General features: G+C 38.0%; 1 protein-coding gene across 1 annotated transcript; it reads right to left on the reverse strand.

The window, feature by feature from the left end:
* Window positions 1-1550: 1550 nt before the first annotated feature.
* Window positions 1551-8860, reverse strand: slc39a1 (solute carrier family 39 member 1). The gene is made up of 4 exons (XM_048183713.1): window positions 8505-8860; window positions 6349-6479; window positions 5964-6269; window positions 1551-3355 (listed from the first exon to the last, which is right to left on the reverse strand). The coding sequence occupies exons 1-4, from the start codon at window positions 8617-8619 to the stop codon at window positions 3002-3004; spliced, it is 906 nt and encodes a 301-aa protein (XP_048039670.1). The 5' UTR covers window positions 8620-8860; the 3' UTR covers window positions 1551-3001.
* Window positions 8861-15262: the final 6402 nt, after the last annotated feature.

The following is a 15262-nucleotide window of genomic DNA, read 5'->3' on the forward strand; positions in this document are numbered from 1 at the left end:
GAGTCTACCAACAGTCTCCATGCTCACAGCTTCACAGACATTAATATTTTAACGACTTATAAAAGATGAATCACTGTCTGGCCATCTGGGATTTTGGTATGGTGATAAAGGTTATGATTATAATTTTTTGGAAGTATTACACCACATAGTGTGTGTATATTAGCACCATTTGTTGTTTTCTTGTGGTATGAGATAGAGCGTTTGGACCCGGAAGCACTGCAGTGTGACATTAGACTTGACCGAATTCGGTTGTTAAGTCTGACGTCACGTGGCAGCGCTTCCGGGTTTTACTCAGAAAGTAAAAAAAATGTTACTAGCATGTTTAAGCATGTTGCTAACTTGATTTAACACATTGGTAATTAACGTGTTGCTAACATGATTAAGCACACTGCTAACATGAATTAACATGTTTTTAACATGTTTTAACATTGCTAGCATGATTTAACATGTTGCTAGCATGTTTTAGCACTTTGGTAACATTAATTAACATTTTGCTAATATTAATTAACCTTGTTAACATGTTTTAACAAGTCCCTTTAAGTCATTTCACTCGGCAGCCTCTTTGAATGGGGAAACATCAAATTCTCCAAAGCCGTTTTTAAGCTTTCAATTAAATTAAATTCATATTTGAAATCACCAATGAAATCTGACAACAACTGTCTCATAAACTTTGATTCTAAACGCTTGAATCAGGACAAAAAAAAAACTATTTTTCAGGCTGGATCAACCTAATGCGCATGCGCAGACCTAAATGCGTGTCTCTTGTGCCTCATTTCGGAGGCACACATCTGACTGTTTCTGTAAAATCGGAGCTTCTAACAGCAGCTGCAGTGATGCGATGACTTACCAATCAGCGATTGGCTCTTCTTTAGAAGGCGGGACTTATTCCGCACATATAGCGCGTTGCACTTTCTCCCAAACAATATGAGTGACCCGTCTTGTGTTGTTGGTAGCATGTTTTACCACATTGCTAATATGAATTAGCATGTTTTAACACTTTGCTAGAATTAATTTGCATGTTTTAACACAGGATGAATTAACATGTTTAATACTTTAGTAACCTTAACTAGCATGTTACTATCATGTTTTAACACTTTGCTAGCATGAATTAACATAGTGCTAGCATGTTTAACACATTTCTATCATGGTTTACCACACTGCTAGCATGTTTTAGCACATTGCTAACATGAATTAGCATGTTTTAACACTTTGCTAGAATGAATTTGCATGTTTTAACACAGGATGAATTAACATGTTTAATACTTTAGTAACCTTAACTAGCATGTTGCTATCATGTTTTAACACTTTGCTAGCATGAATTAACATTTTTCTAACATGTTTTAACACATTTCTATCATGGTTTACCACACTGCTAGCATGTTTTAGCACATTGCTAACATGAATTAGAATGTTTACCACATTGCTAATATGAATTAACATTTTGCCAACATGTTAACATGTGAGTATAAAATATTATGTGAAATGGTATGCATTTAAACAGTTGTGAGATAACCTCATTAAATATGCATAACTCAATGAGTGACATCCAGTTATCTGGAATATGAAATGTTTTTAATTCAGTTTTGCAAAATACATTTGAGCAGTTCTGTTAAATAACAATCAAAGATTGTATACTGGTTGTATGCTGTACAATTTGCCAAAAGTAGGAACTCATCAGGGAATTCACTGCATACTGAAAATTCACATACTGCAATAAGGCCTATACATCTTATATAGGCATTCTGCAAAAAAAGTAGTATGCCATTTCAAACATAGTCAATACTTTGTGTGAACATCTAACATCTAGAGGCTAAATCTGGTATTGCAAGATAAAGTCATGTTTGAGCCATGTTTCAGAATCAGACCGTGCTTTTCTCCTCCTCAAAACAGAGCATGTTGAACTGAAAGCAAACAAAATAAAAGCCAGTACCTTCTCTCAATTTACCTCAACATTAACTTTTAAATAACTTTTCCATTGTTTTCCAATGTAAACGCGCTAGACGGACGTGTTTGACTGTTGCGCGTGTGGATTTTTGCAGTGTCTCGTGCATCACTCTGCAAGCTAAAAAGCATTTAAGTACCTTCAACTTTTAAAAAACCATCTCTAGGCCTTGTGCTTTTTCAGTTCCACTGATGTTACTGCTCACTTTGGTGCTAGTGTTTAGTGATGATATTTTAAGCTCAGAATATGTTGCATGTCGTTTGTTAGGCCTATTTCTCTTTCTAAAGGCACAATAGTCTACAGAAAGACGTTTGCAATAAAACGGCATGTTCTTTCCACTAGTTTGAAATGAAATACATGTATATGGTTTTAATATGCTGCATAAGCATACATTAGTATGACTATGTATACAGTACAATTGTGTTCTTTAATGAACACACCACATTTTGTCTCATACTGTGAAATCTCATAAAATGTTTTATATGATCATTAGAACAAACTGTTTAAACATTTGGCTGCCCAGCAAATTTACTATGTACAGGAAATGTGGCACATAAATGGGAAAGTCAGTATGTTTACTGTATACACCAAATACAGAAATATGGCAGTTAATGTTCATAATGTATGAAAATTAGTAGTATTTGCTTTTATGGGTAGTGTTGTGCAAGTCAAAGACAAAACTTAAAAGTAAAAAAAAAAAAAAAAAAAAAAAGTTCAAGTAAAAATATTGGTAAAAGTCTCCATTTGCATGTGAGATACTATGTTCTTCAGTGCTGAAATCTGGTCAGCAAAATAATTATTTTCTGTTATAAAAGTCATTTAAAACACTTTTGGAAATGCACTGTAAAATGATCTGGTAAAAGTTTTTTAAAAACAACAGCATCTTTGTGCTTGTAAAAAAAAAAAAATCAAACTCTCAGTTCCTCTATAAGACAAGCAAAATGAACCTTTCGTTTTCCTGAAATCACATGCAGTTTGAGAAGTCTTATCTCACTCAGTGTGATTTCCTCGAGGCTCCAGTTTTCTGGCCCCAGGGCACAAAAAACTGAAAAGTGTCTTTCAGCCCAGAAAACTCAGACCAGCCATTACTGAGAAGCCACAGAGGAGGAAGAGAACTTTGAGCAGTGGCCGCTCAGGGGAGTTCAGTTCATGGGGAAGGATCTCTAAGAAGGTGATGTAGACAAACGTCCCGGCCGCCAGCCCCTCCAGCACCGCCTGGATGAAGGCACCATCCTCCAACTGAGCCTCGATCACTAGAATGCCGATGCCAATGCCGAGAGGAGACATCACAGCGAAGACCGTCACGTAGAGCCACACCCACATGGGCTTGACCGCGCTCTGAACCAGCTTCACTGACAGACTGAACACAATGATGCTCTTGTGAACCAGGATAGCAATGCAGATCTCCAACACCTGAGGAGAAAGAGGAGTGGAGAAAGTGAAACTTGTCTAAAGGTTATATTCATCAGTCTTTCCTTTTTGGCTGAAGTCACCAAGCCTTCTTATTTTTCAACAAACCTCTCATATAGATCGCTTACAGATATTCTGTTTCATATTACCAAAGTAAATAGAGTTGGGAATTCTGCTTTGTGCTGACTTAGTGAAGTGTAATTTTATGCACTAATCAAAAATGACACAAAATAATATTTCCAAATAATTTCAAAATGAAAATTCTGTCATTTACTCACCCTCATCGTGGATTAGTTCACTTCAGAATTAAGATTTCCTCAATTTACTCACCCCCATGTCATCCAAGATGTTCATGTCTTTCTTTCTTCAGTCGAAAAGAAATTAAGGTTTTTGAGGAAAACATTTGGAATGAAACGATCGGTCACTTTCTAAAAAAAAAAAAAAAAATCTAAATATAATATACTTTTTAACCACAAATGCTCATCTTGCACTGCTCTGCGATGCAACACACATTACGTAATCACGTTGGAAAGGTCACGCGTGATGTAGGCGGAAGTACCGATCCAGTGTCTACAAAGTGAACATGCAAAGACTCAAGTCAAACGCCCTTTACAAAAAAGGTAAAACAACGATGTTGGACAATTTTAAAGTTGGAGGAGAAAATGAGATGGAGTTTTTCGCCCTACCGCGGTACTTCCACCTACGTCACGCCTTTCCAACATGATTACGTAATGCGTGGAGCATCTCAGAGCAATGCAAGATGAGCATTTGTGGTTAAAAAGTATATAATTATTTTTTTTCCCCACTTCGTTTCTCTAGATAAGACTCTTATTCCTCGTCTGGGATCATGTAGAGCTCTTTGAAGCTGCACTGAAACTGACATTTGGACCTTCAACCCGCTGAACCCCAGTGAAGTCCACTATATGGAGAAAAATCCTGGAATGTTTTCCTCAAAAAACTTAAACAAAAAAAATGTATTTTCGACTGAAGAAATAAAGACATAAACATCTTGGATGACATGGGAGTGAGTAAATTATCTGGAAATTTTACTACTGAAGTGAACTAATCCTTTAAAGCTATTTTGGCACATTGCAAAAAGTATTTCACTCTTCACCTTTAAAATGGAACAATTATATAGTGATGTCATTAAAAAGAATTCCTCCAGCCTTCTGTAGTGACAAATAAACATTCTTTTTTTTCATGTTTACAATTGGATTTCAGAGGAATTAATTTTAAACTATGAGGAACATAACGTGCCAAAGTAAGCAGTAAATGCTGCTCCACATGAACATCTCTGCATCTGCTCTGAGTTTGGGTCACTTAGTATTGTAATTTTACAGTTGTACTGTAAAGTAAAAGTTTTAGTATTATAATTATTTTACTTTTTTCTTTAATACTTGATTTTTTATTTTACAGTGAAATTTTTTATTTTTATTTAGTAACAATACTAATACTAACAATAAGAATTATTATTATTATTAATTATATAGCTAGTCGTTAGGTGTGTCGCGAAATATCGGTATTGATGATAACTAGGGCTGGGACAATACATTGATTCTCGATACAATGTTTCTGGATCGATTCTGATATTTTCTCTTTCGAATCGATTCTGAGTTTAGTTTTAACAGCAGATGGCGCTTTAGGCTAATTTTTACCCACACACTCAAATGCTCACGAAGAAGAGTACTTGGACAGCGCTAGTGCGTTCGGCTGAGTCATGTGGTTAAATATGCATGCACCTCGGCTCAAAATGCTTTTATGACACGATATTGATGTAAACATTAGGTTTAAGTGGTGCGTGTTACGGAACTGGAAGCAAGCAGAGTATGGGTGTTTCTAAAGCATGTAGTGCCATCTGCTGTTAAAAACTAAGCTCAGAAGAATTGATTCAAGTCACAATCACGATATATTGGAAAATATCAAAATCGCTCCAGATTCTTTGTATCGCAAATCGACAATTGATGTATTGTACCCCTCCACCCCTGCGAAAAAAAAAATCAAGCAAATCACTGAATTGAATAATACAAAATATGTATCATTTTAAAGCTCAGCTTTTTAATGCATTTAACCATTTTGATCAACTCTTAACAATTGCTAAGTAGTCCCTCTAAAACTGAGTGTATCGCCACCTAGTTATGAAAAGAATAATCACGTTTCAAAACTACTGTCTTGATCAACACAAAATAGGTGTCATTTGAAAGCTTAGAGTTTGAACTTTACAATGCAATTTGATTAACTCCTAAGTAGTGCTGATACATTAAAAAATATGTTTTCATAATTTATGAAATATGTTTCCAAATCTTGTAAGATCCAGGAGATTTTTTAATATAACTCTGACTGGGCTGAACGAAGATAAGATGGCTTGAGGGTGAGTAAATTAAGGGATCATTTTTATTTTTGTGTGAACTGTCCCTTTAATGAATTTAAAGTGTTTTGGCATCCTAAGGATGTCACATAACATGATAAAACCCTACAAAAACATCATGATTTTGAGTCACGATGCTAAACCAAACTGTAAACCTTTGCCCTCAAAACTTTATCAGTTTTCTAACAAGGTCAGCACAGTGACTCAACACCGAGTCATCAAACAAAACAAAACTCAATAAATCACCTTGGTGTCTGTGGTCTGCAAGCCAATGGCCAAACCCTCAAACACCGAGTGGAGAGAGAGCGACAGGAAGAGCATGAAGGAGCGGAAGGACGAGTGCGCGTGAAGATCCACGTGGACGTGATGACCACTCCCCTCCAGATCATTCAGCGAATGCCGTCCATGGGCATGTCCGTGACCCGCGGGAGCTAAAAGAGGAGCCGTCTCCTCATTTCTGCGGCCCTCTGTGCAGCTCAGAACCATTTTTTCTAAGATCAAGACTGTGAAGAAGCCACATGCCATGATGAACTCTGCAAGCGGGAAGCCCTCCTGGAAGATGAGGAGAATTGGTATTAGAAGCATGGAAATGATTGATTTGAACTAATTCAGAATAATTCAGTGAGCTCACATCTAGGCCTTGTTTTTGTAGCACTACATGTATGTCAGAGAGGTAGTCTGGGATGATGTCTAATAAACAGGCGGACAAGAAGACGCCTCCTGCGAAGCAGCTCACAAAACTCAGCACAGCCCTGTGGATTGCTGGAAACAAAGAAAAACACAAATCAGAGTCACGTTACATTGATTAATGGTGCTGCTGATAGACATGAATGGTGCAATCTTTCTCTAATCACTTCTTTTAGATTATCAGCCAAAGTAAATCAAGTTTCGCCAGAAGGGATTTTAATCAGGAGCCCAGAACCCATCAACTGATCATTTTATCTAACCTAAAGTCTTTGGCGTAACTGTAATTAGCAGTAGACAGTTGATTAAACAGAGCCTTACAACTTAAAAACAAACTAGCCAAAGCGTTGATGACATTATACCAAAGCTATAGAATAACACAAAACGCGTCAAATGCAACAAGCAATATGGCGGAATAAGTCCCGCGTTCTAAATAGGAGCCAATCAGCGATTGATAAAGTCATCGCGTCACTGCAGCAGCCGTTAGAAGCTCCGGTTCCTATAGAAACAGTCAGACGTTGCTCCAGCCTGAAAAATACCATTTTTGTCATGATTCCAGCGTTTAGAAACAAAATTTATGACAGTTGTTGTCAGAGTTCATTGGTGATTTCAAATATGAAATTTAATCAAAAGCTTGGTAAACAGCTTCGGAGAATTTGATGTTTCCCCATTCAAAGAGATAGGAGCTGCACTTGGATGCCCGAGAGGCGTTTCAAAGATGGCCGCCGAGTGAAATGACTTGTCTTAAAAGGAACCCTCCACTTTTTTTTGAAAATAGGCTCATTTTCCAGCTCCCCTAGGAGTTAAACAGTTGAGTTTTACCGTTTTCAAATCCATTCAGCCGATATCCGGGTCTGGCGGTACCACTTTTAGCATAGCTTAGCATAGTTCATTAAATCTGATTAGACCGTTAGCATCAAAAATGACCAAAGAGTTTTGATATTTTTCCTATCTAAAACTTGACTCGTCTGTAGTTACATTGTGTACTAAGACCGACGTAAAATGAAAAGTTGCATTTTTCTAGGCCGATAATGATATTACGCAGTAATATTATGCGTAACATCATTGCACCTGCTGCAGCCATGATACAGCAGCAAAGATCCTTGATTATTACGCCGGAATATCAGCCTAGAAAATTGCAACTTTTCATTTTCCGTTGGTCTTAGTGCACGATGTAACTACAGAAGAGTCAAGTTTTAAATAGGAAAAATATTGAAACTCTTTGGTCATTTTTGAGCGAGATGCTAACGGTCTAATCAGATTCAATGAACTATGCTAAGCTATGCTAAAAGTGGTACAGCCAGACCCAGAGATCGGCTAAATGGATTCGAAAATGGTAAAACTCAACTGCTAGACTCTAGGGGAGCTGGAAAATGAGCCTATTTTCAAAAAAAGTGGATTGTTCCTTTAAAGGGACTTTGATTTCACTCAACTATAAATCTGATAACACATAACCGTGTGAAAATCACATCCTATTCTGGTCGCACAAGCAATTATTTGTGACATCTGTGTCTATGGTAAAACCTGCAATCAAATGAATACACTACAAGTCAAAGATTTTGGATGTATGTTTTTAAACAAAGTCTCTTCTGCTCACCAAGGCTTCATTTATTTGATCCAAAATACAGTAATATTGCAATATATTTTTACAATTTAAAATAACTGTTTTCTATTTGAATATATTCTAAAATGCAATTTATTTCTGTGATGGCAAAGCTGAATTTTCAGCATCAGTCTTCAGGGTCACATGATCCTTCGGAAATGGTAAAAATGTGTGTTTAGTAGCAGTTTTTGCTTGTTTAAGCATGTTCAAACAGTTTCACTTCCACCCTGATGTCCATCTGTGATCTGTTAGTGAAATGCATGTTTAGAGAAAACCTTATCAGCGGACCCTGATGAGTTTGTGCTGGTATAAAAATCCCAAAATATAAACAAAGACAAATTCCTCATGCTGTGGTAGACATAAATACATAAATATGCACACATATACATATGTGAACAGATGCACAACATACATACAGCACATAAATACATGACATAAGGCGACAAATGAAAGAAAACATCATTGACAACACCCCAAAAGGACTTTAAATTATTATTTACCTGTTCCACTACTGTCTCGAAACCATTTCATCCGTGCTGGAATTAAACCAAAAAACAGAGTTAAGAACAGCAGCCCAACCAGCGCTCCCACCTTCACCTGCAGCAGGTAATCCATGGCGAAATATAATCACATAAAATGAAACTAAATGTAAACAAACAGTAGAGAGAGAGGACAGGCGCCTCTGTCAGACTCTGATTAATAAAATACAGGTAAATGTTCTAATGTAAAGCGCTGTCTTTGAATGACGAGCTCCATGATTTTTGATGTTCATAATAGTTTAGCGTTTCATTGTGATCAGGTTTAACATCTGACGACTCGCCACTGCATGTTTGTCAGTCGTAAGTTCCGCCCCTTGTTTTATGACCTATAACGTACTTCCGGTTTGACTTAATCGCTTGACGTTCAAACTTAACGTCTAATGCTACTGAAATAATCGACATTTCTGTAGTTATATTTAATATTTTAAATAAAGTATGATTATTAATATCTAGAATATAATATCTGAGCGTATTAAAAGAGTGCAGTTTGTTTTTGAGCCGCGGAGCGCCCCCTGTTGGAATCATATGGCTACTTCAATACAACAGTATTTAGTTAGTTATTTCCACTTGACTCCATGGCATAGAGCTGCGGTTCCTGGTATGACTACACCGCACATGACTGCCTTGTGACTGGAAAAAAAAAAAAAAAAAAAAACTAGTCATATCAGCATTGATGTAAAATTTAGATTTAAGGTTGCTGCGAGGTTTCTATTTCATTTATATTTATTTTACAGAGGGAAATATTTAGCTGATGGATTACCAGTCATATACATTGCAGTTTTCTTATTCACATGCCCATAATACATTTTTTTCAGTGCTTGACATTAACTTTTTTGCTCACCGGTCACTGTGGCTAGTGGATTTCCAAAGTTACAGCCACTCCATTTTCACACCATTTTGATATCGATACCATGGGGACTAATGGCCATATAGATATTTTTAATATGACAGCCAGCAGGTATAATAGGCTTTGGGGCCTCTGATCTTTTGGAATATAGAATGTTTAATTTCACAAATAAAATATAGGTTGTATAACATTTATTTTGTTATCTAAGTACTTAAAGGATTAGTTCACTTTCTAATTTAAATTTCCTGATAATTTACTCACCCCCATGTCATCCAAGATGTTCATGCCTTTCTTTCTTCAGTCGAAAAGGAATTAAGGTTTTTGATGAAAACATTTCAGGATTATTCTCCTTATAGTGGACTTTAATGGCCTCCAAAAGGTTGAAGGTCAAAATTACAGTTTCAGTGCAGCTTCAAAGCGTTCTACATGATCCCAGATGAGGAATAAGGGTCTTATCTAGATAAACCATCACTCATTTTATTAAAAATAAATAAATAAACATAAATTAACAATAAATGGTCATCTTGAACTAGCTGCTCTTCTTCTTCTCTATTAGAATTCCGGCAGCATAAGTGTATTACTGCCCTCCACAGGTCAAAGTTTGAACTAATTGTTATATACTTGCACTAGAATATTGTATATGACAATTTAGTTCAAACTTTGACCTGTGGAGGGCAGTAATACACTGCTGGAATTCAAATAGAGAAGAGGAAGAAGAGATCGAGCTAGTGCATTGATTGTTAATTTATGTTTATTTATTTATTTTTAAGAAAATGAGCGATGGTTTCTCTAGATAAAACCCTTATTCCTCGTCTGGTATGTTTAAAGCCCTTTGAAGCTGCATTGAAACTGTAATTTTGACCTTCAACCATTTGGAGTCCATTGAAGTCCACTATATGGAGAAAAATCCTGGAATCATTTCATCAAAATCCTTCATTTCTTTTCGACTGAAGAAAGAAAGACATGAACATCTTGGATGACATGGGGGTGAGTAAATTATCAGGAAATTTTAATTTGAAAGTGAAGTAATCCTTTAAAAGCAGTCTGCGCTGCTGGCTGAGGTAGATTACCGTTTATCTTACACCCACATTCCACTAAACTGCACGTGACGTCACCGTCGACCGTTATGACTGCGGTTACGCCCACTGAACGGCAGCATTGGTTTTCAGCGTGAATGCCACGAAAAACACACAAAACACATCCAAAATGGGAAAGAGCTTTGTGATTGACTGTACAAATAGCTTTGACACAAAATCTGAGGTATATTTTTACAGACTGCCAAAAGCTACAGAAAAAAAGAATCGCTGCAATCAAAGTCCCTTTAAGACAAGTCATTTCACTCGGCGGCCATCTTTGAGACGCCTTTCAGGCATTCAAGTGCAGCTCTTATCTCTTTGAATGGGGAAACATCAAATTCTCCAAAGCTGTTCGCCAAGCTTTCAATTAAATTTCATATTTGAAATCACCAATGAAATCTGACAACTGTCTCATAATTTTTTTCCCCCAAACGCTCGAATCATGACAAAAAAACGGTATTTTTTAGGCTGGCTCAAGCTAATGCGCACGCGCAGACCTAAATGCGCGTCTCTTGTGCCTCATTTCAGAGGCGAGCGTCTGACTGTTCCTATAGGAACCGTAGCTTAACGGCTGCTGCAGTGACGCGATTGGCTCTTATTTAGAAGGCAGGACATCTTTTTCCGCCATATTGCGCGTTGCACTTTCTCCTATTCAAAACAATACGAGTGACGCGTCTTGTGTTATTCTATAGTCTTCTTTGCTGCAATTCACAGAAACAGCTGGACTCCAGGCAGAGAAACGTGGATTTGTGTCAAAATGTTGGATTTTGGGGTCAAATCATACCCTATATATTGTACTGTTATATATTGTGTTCAACTCATCAATTAAATATTTACCATCTTATATTCTGCATAATTGGGTGTTTTAAGTTTTAGGGCTGGACAATATGACGATATAACATTGATATAAGTGTTCACTCTGATTTAGACCTACTTATATTGTAGTTATATAAATATACACAGGCAGATTTGCTTTATGTATTTCCCTGGCGTCAAAATCAGGGACATATAAATGTCAGGAAACACGACTGCATGCTGCATGTCAATATCATGGATTAGGTTTCTTTGACATGTTATAAAGAACACTTTCGATCCCAACCTGTAATCGTTTGTTTTACTCACGTTTTCGCAGTTTCCCCTATTAAATCCAGTCATGCAGCAGATTCTTTTGCCACTCAGTCCAGCTGAGGGAGCGCATTCCGGCGGGAAAATTACATAATTGCATACCCTCTATTTAAATAGTCAGCTGTTAAACAGTACCTGTTTCTACCGGCAGGTGGGACTGTTGTCAGACGGAAAGCTTAAAAAAATCCTGCCACTGAACCGTCGTCATTCATTCTTTATTAGAAAAGCTGTTGAGGTAATTAATAAAACTGTTTCATGAAACTGAGAAGTTCTGACTAGAACCCTGCAGTGCTGGACGTAAACAGCGTAGGAGACTGACAGGGTAGAGAAGAAATTGTTGAATAAAGTTGTTATTTTTGTTTTGTTTTTGTGCACAAAAAGTATTCTCGTCGCTTCATAACATTAACTGTGCATTCACACCGCCGCTGGCGAGACCGTCAAAATTCGTCCTTGCTGCCCTGCCAACAATGCTGTATTGTGCCTTCAAATCACCGCCAGCGGGAGGGTCAAAGTAAATGACAAGTTGAGGACCTCTACATTCCGATTGGTTGCCGCTGAACCATGTCATAGCTCATTACCATAAAGTTGACCTGACTTCAACTCTCCTCAACGCTCTCACCGTCCAAGATGCGTCGCGCCGCTCTCGCTGGAGCTTGCCGCCGGCACACATTGAAAATGAATGACTTCCTGTCACTTTGACACTCTCGCCGGCGGCAATGTGAACGCACGGTAAGGTTGAACCACTGTAGTCACATGGAATATTTTAATGATGTTTTTACTAACTTTCTGTACCTTCAGAAGCTCTTGGATTTCATCAAAAATATCTTAATTTGTGTTCTGAAGATGAACGAAGGTCTTACGGGTGTGGAACGACATGAGGGGTGAACCAAATCCTTAGGAAGGATATTTTTAAGAATTTGAATTCTTAAGTTTTGTATTAACAGTCTTAAGAAAACAAACGAGACACTCTTGCTTGTGTCATGCTATTTTGTAATATTAGTGTTGTATTTTCTTGAATTATATTTCTTTCTAAAGGTTAGTTGATTACTTTCTGAATGCCAAAGTTTGACCTTACGATTGCTTGAAACCTCACAAGCAAAATGTATGGAACACTATACTATATATATATATATATATATATATATATATATATATATATATATATATATATATATATATATATATATATATTTAAACTATATATAGGCTACTATACGCATGTGGATTGCTAGCCTTTTTTCCCCTTTTTTGACTCAACCAGACATATGAGTCAGAGATGTGAAAATAAGGGCCTAAAATGAACACTTGGCAAGTGCTGTTTGGTATATATGTCTGACAACATGTTATTTTGGGGAACAAAAATATGAGACTGAAGGAAAAATTATATTTCAATGCTTTTGCGTTTGCTCGCTAAACATTTGTGTTCCCCAAAGAAACTTTGTGTTTGCTTGCAAAGGCATTGAAATATAGCTTTTCGTCATGCATGACCATATTTACTTGATAACATGACATTGGACCAATATACACCGATCAGGCATAACATTATGACCACTGAGAGGTGAAGTGAATAACACTGAATATCTCTTCATCACAGCACCTTTTAGTGGGTGGATATATTAGGCAGCAAGTGAACATTTTGTCCTCAAAGTTGATGTGTTAGAAGTAGGAAAAATGGGCAAGTGTAAAGATTTGAGCGAGTTTGACAAGGACCAAATTGTGATGCTAAATGACTGGGTCAGAGCATCTCCAAAACTGCAGCTCTTTTGGGGTGTTCCCGGTCTGCAGTGGTCAGTATCTATCAAAAGTGCTCCAAGGAAGGAACAGTGGTGAACCGGCGACAGGGTCATGGGCGGCCGAGGCTCATTGATGCCCCGGGGGAGCGAAGGCTGGCCCGTGTGGTCCGATCCAACAGACGAGCTACTGTAGCTCAAATTGCTCAAGAAGTTAATGCTGGTTCTGATAGAAAGGTGTCAGAATACACAGTGCATCTCAGTTTGTTGCGTATGGGGCTGCATAGCTGCAGACCAGTCAGGGTGCCCATGCTGACCCCTGTCCACCGCCGAAAGAGCCAACAGTGGACACGTGAGCATCAGAACTGGACCACGGAGCAATGGAAGAAGGTGGCCTGGTGGAGCCGGCGGAAGCAGTGTGATGCAATGTTCTGCTGGGAAACCTTGGATCCTGCCATCCATGTGGATGTTACTTTGACACGTACCACCTACCTAAGCATTATTGCAGACCATGTACACCCTTTCATGGAAACGGTATTCCTTGGTGGCTGTGTCTTCTTTCAGCAGGATAATGCTCCTGCCACAAAGCAAAAATGGTTCAGGAATGGTTTGAGGAGCACAGCAATGAGTTTGAGGTGTTGACTTGGCCTCCAAATTCCCCAGATCTCAATCCAATGGAGCATTTGTGGGATGTGCTGAACAAACAAGTCCGATCCATGGAGGCTCCACCTCGCAACTTACAGGACTTAAAGGATCTGCTGCTAACATCTTGGTGTCAGATACCACAGCACACCTTCAGGGGTCTAGAGGAGTCCATGCCTCAACGGGTCAGGGCTGTTTTGGCAGCAAAAAGGGGACCAACACAATATTAGGAAGGTGGTCATAATGTTATGCCTGATCGGTGTATGCTTTGGAACTCTAGTTACATTTACATTTACATTTATGCATTTGGCAGACGCTTTTATCCAAAGCGACTTACATTGCATTATACTATACATTTGTATCTGAGTATGTGCAATCCCTGGGATCGAACCCATGACCTTGGCATTGCTAGTGCCACGCTCTAACCACTGAGCTACAGGAAAGCTTTAGTTAGTCTAACATGCCTGAATAAGTTAAGATAGACTTGAGTTAAGGCTCTTGTCTTGAGTTTGTCTACATTTGATCTGTGAGCTTTATTTATTTGTAATACTGTTTTTATTTGTAATACATTTATTCATTTTGCAGATTGTTTTTAGTCAAATGCACATCAGAGAAAACAAACAAGCTGACTGCTGTGTGCGCTTTGAGTGGAGTTAGTCAAAGGCATGAGGAGTAAAGTTTCTCATTTAAAATTCCTGCAGCCAACTGAGCTCCATGCTGCAGAGTGACCGCCGCTCCCTCAGGCATCAATAATACAAGAGGAAGTTATTGTTCCGCTGCAGGCGACAGCAACACAGAATTAAAAGGCTTGTGGGGAGGCTGTGCTGTGCCTTTCACTCAACCCACTCAGGTTTCAGGTGCTGTAGACAGGCCTCAGACAAGAGAGAGATGATTTGAAACATCAGTGAAGGGCCTGATTGTGTGCCGACGCTTTTTTTGTTTTATGACAGCTGTAGGCGACCTGCTGGCTGCCACATAGGAAAAACAATACCCATAAGGACAAGGGTACAGTTTTATATCAGTGTTAGCACAGGTGAAGATTACTTCATGAGATGTCAGATTGAGGAATAAAAATGGGCTCATATAGTGATTCAGGATAATGGAGATATAATTAATGTGAAGTTTTATAATCAATTAACACTGCTTTTGTCATTTTTTTACAAGATGGACAAAATTTGTCACCAAAAAAGTTATTCAGTTTAACCAAAATTTCGGTTTCACCAAATGACACTTTTGGTTATACCGAATGACGATATTTTCAAACAATGCTAACAGGCTGATATCTAGCTAGCTAGCAAA

Source organism: Megalobrama amblycephala, linkage group LG3, assembly GCF_018812025.1.
Source record: "Megalobrama amblycephala isolate DHTTF-2021 linkage group LG3, ASM1881202v1, whole genome shotgun sequence".
Classification (NCBI taxonomy): domain Eukaryota; kingdom Metazoa; phylum Chordata; class Actinopteri; order Cypriniformes; family Xenocyprididae; genus Megalobrama; species Megalobrama amblycephala.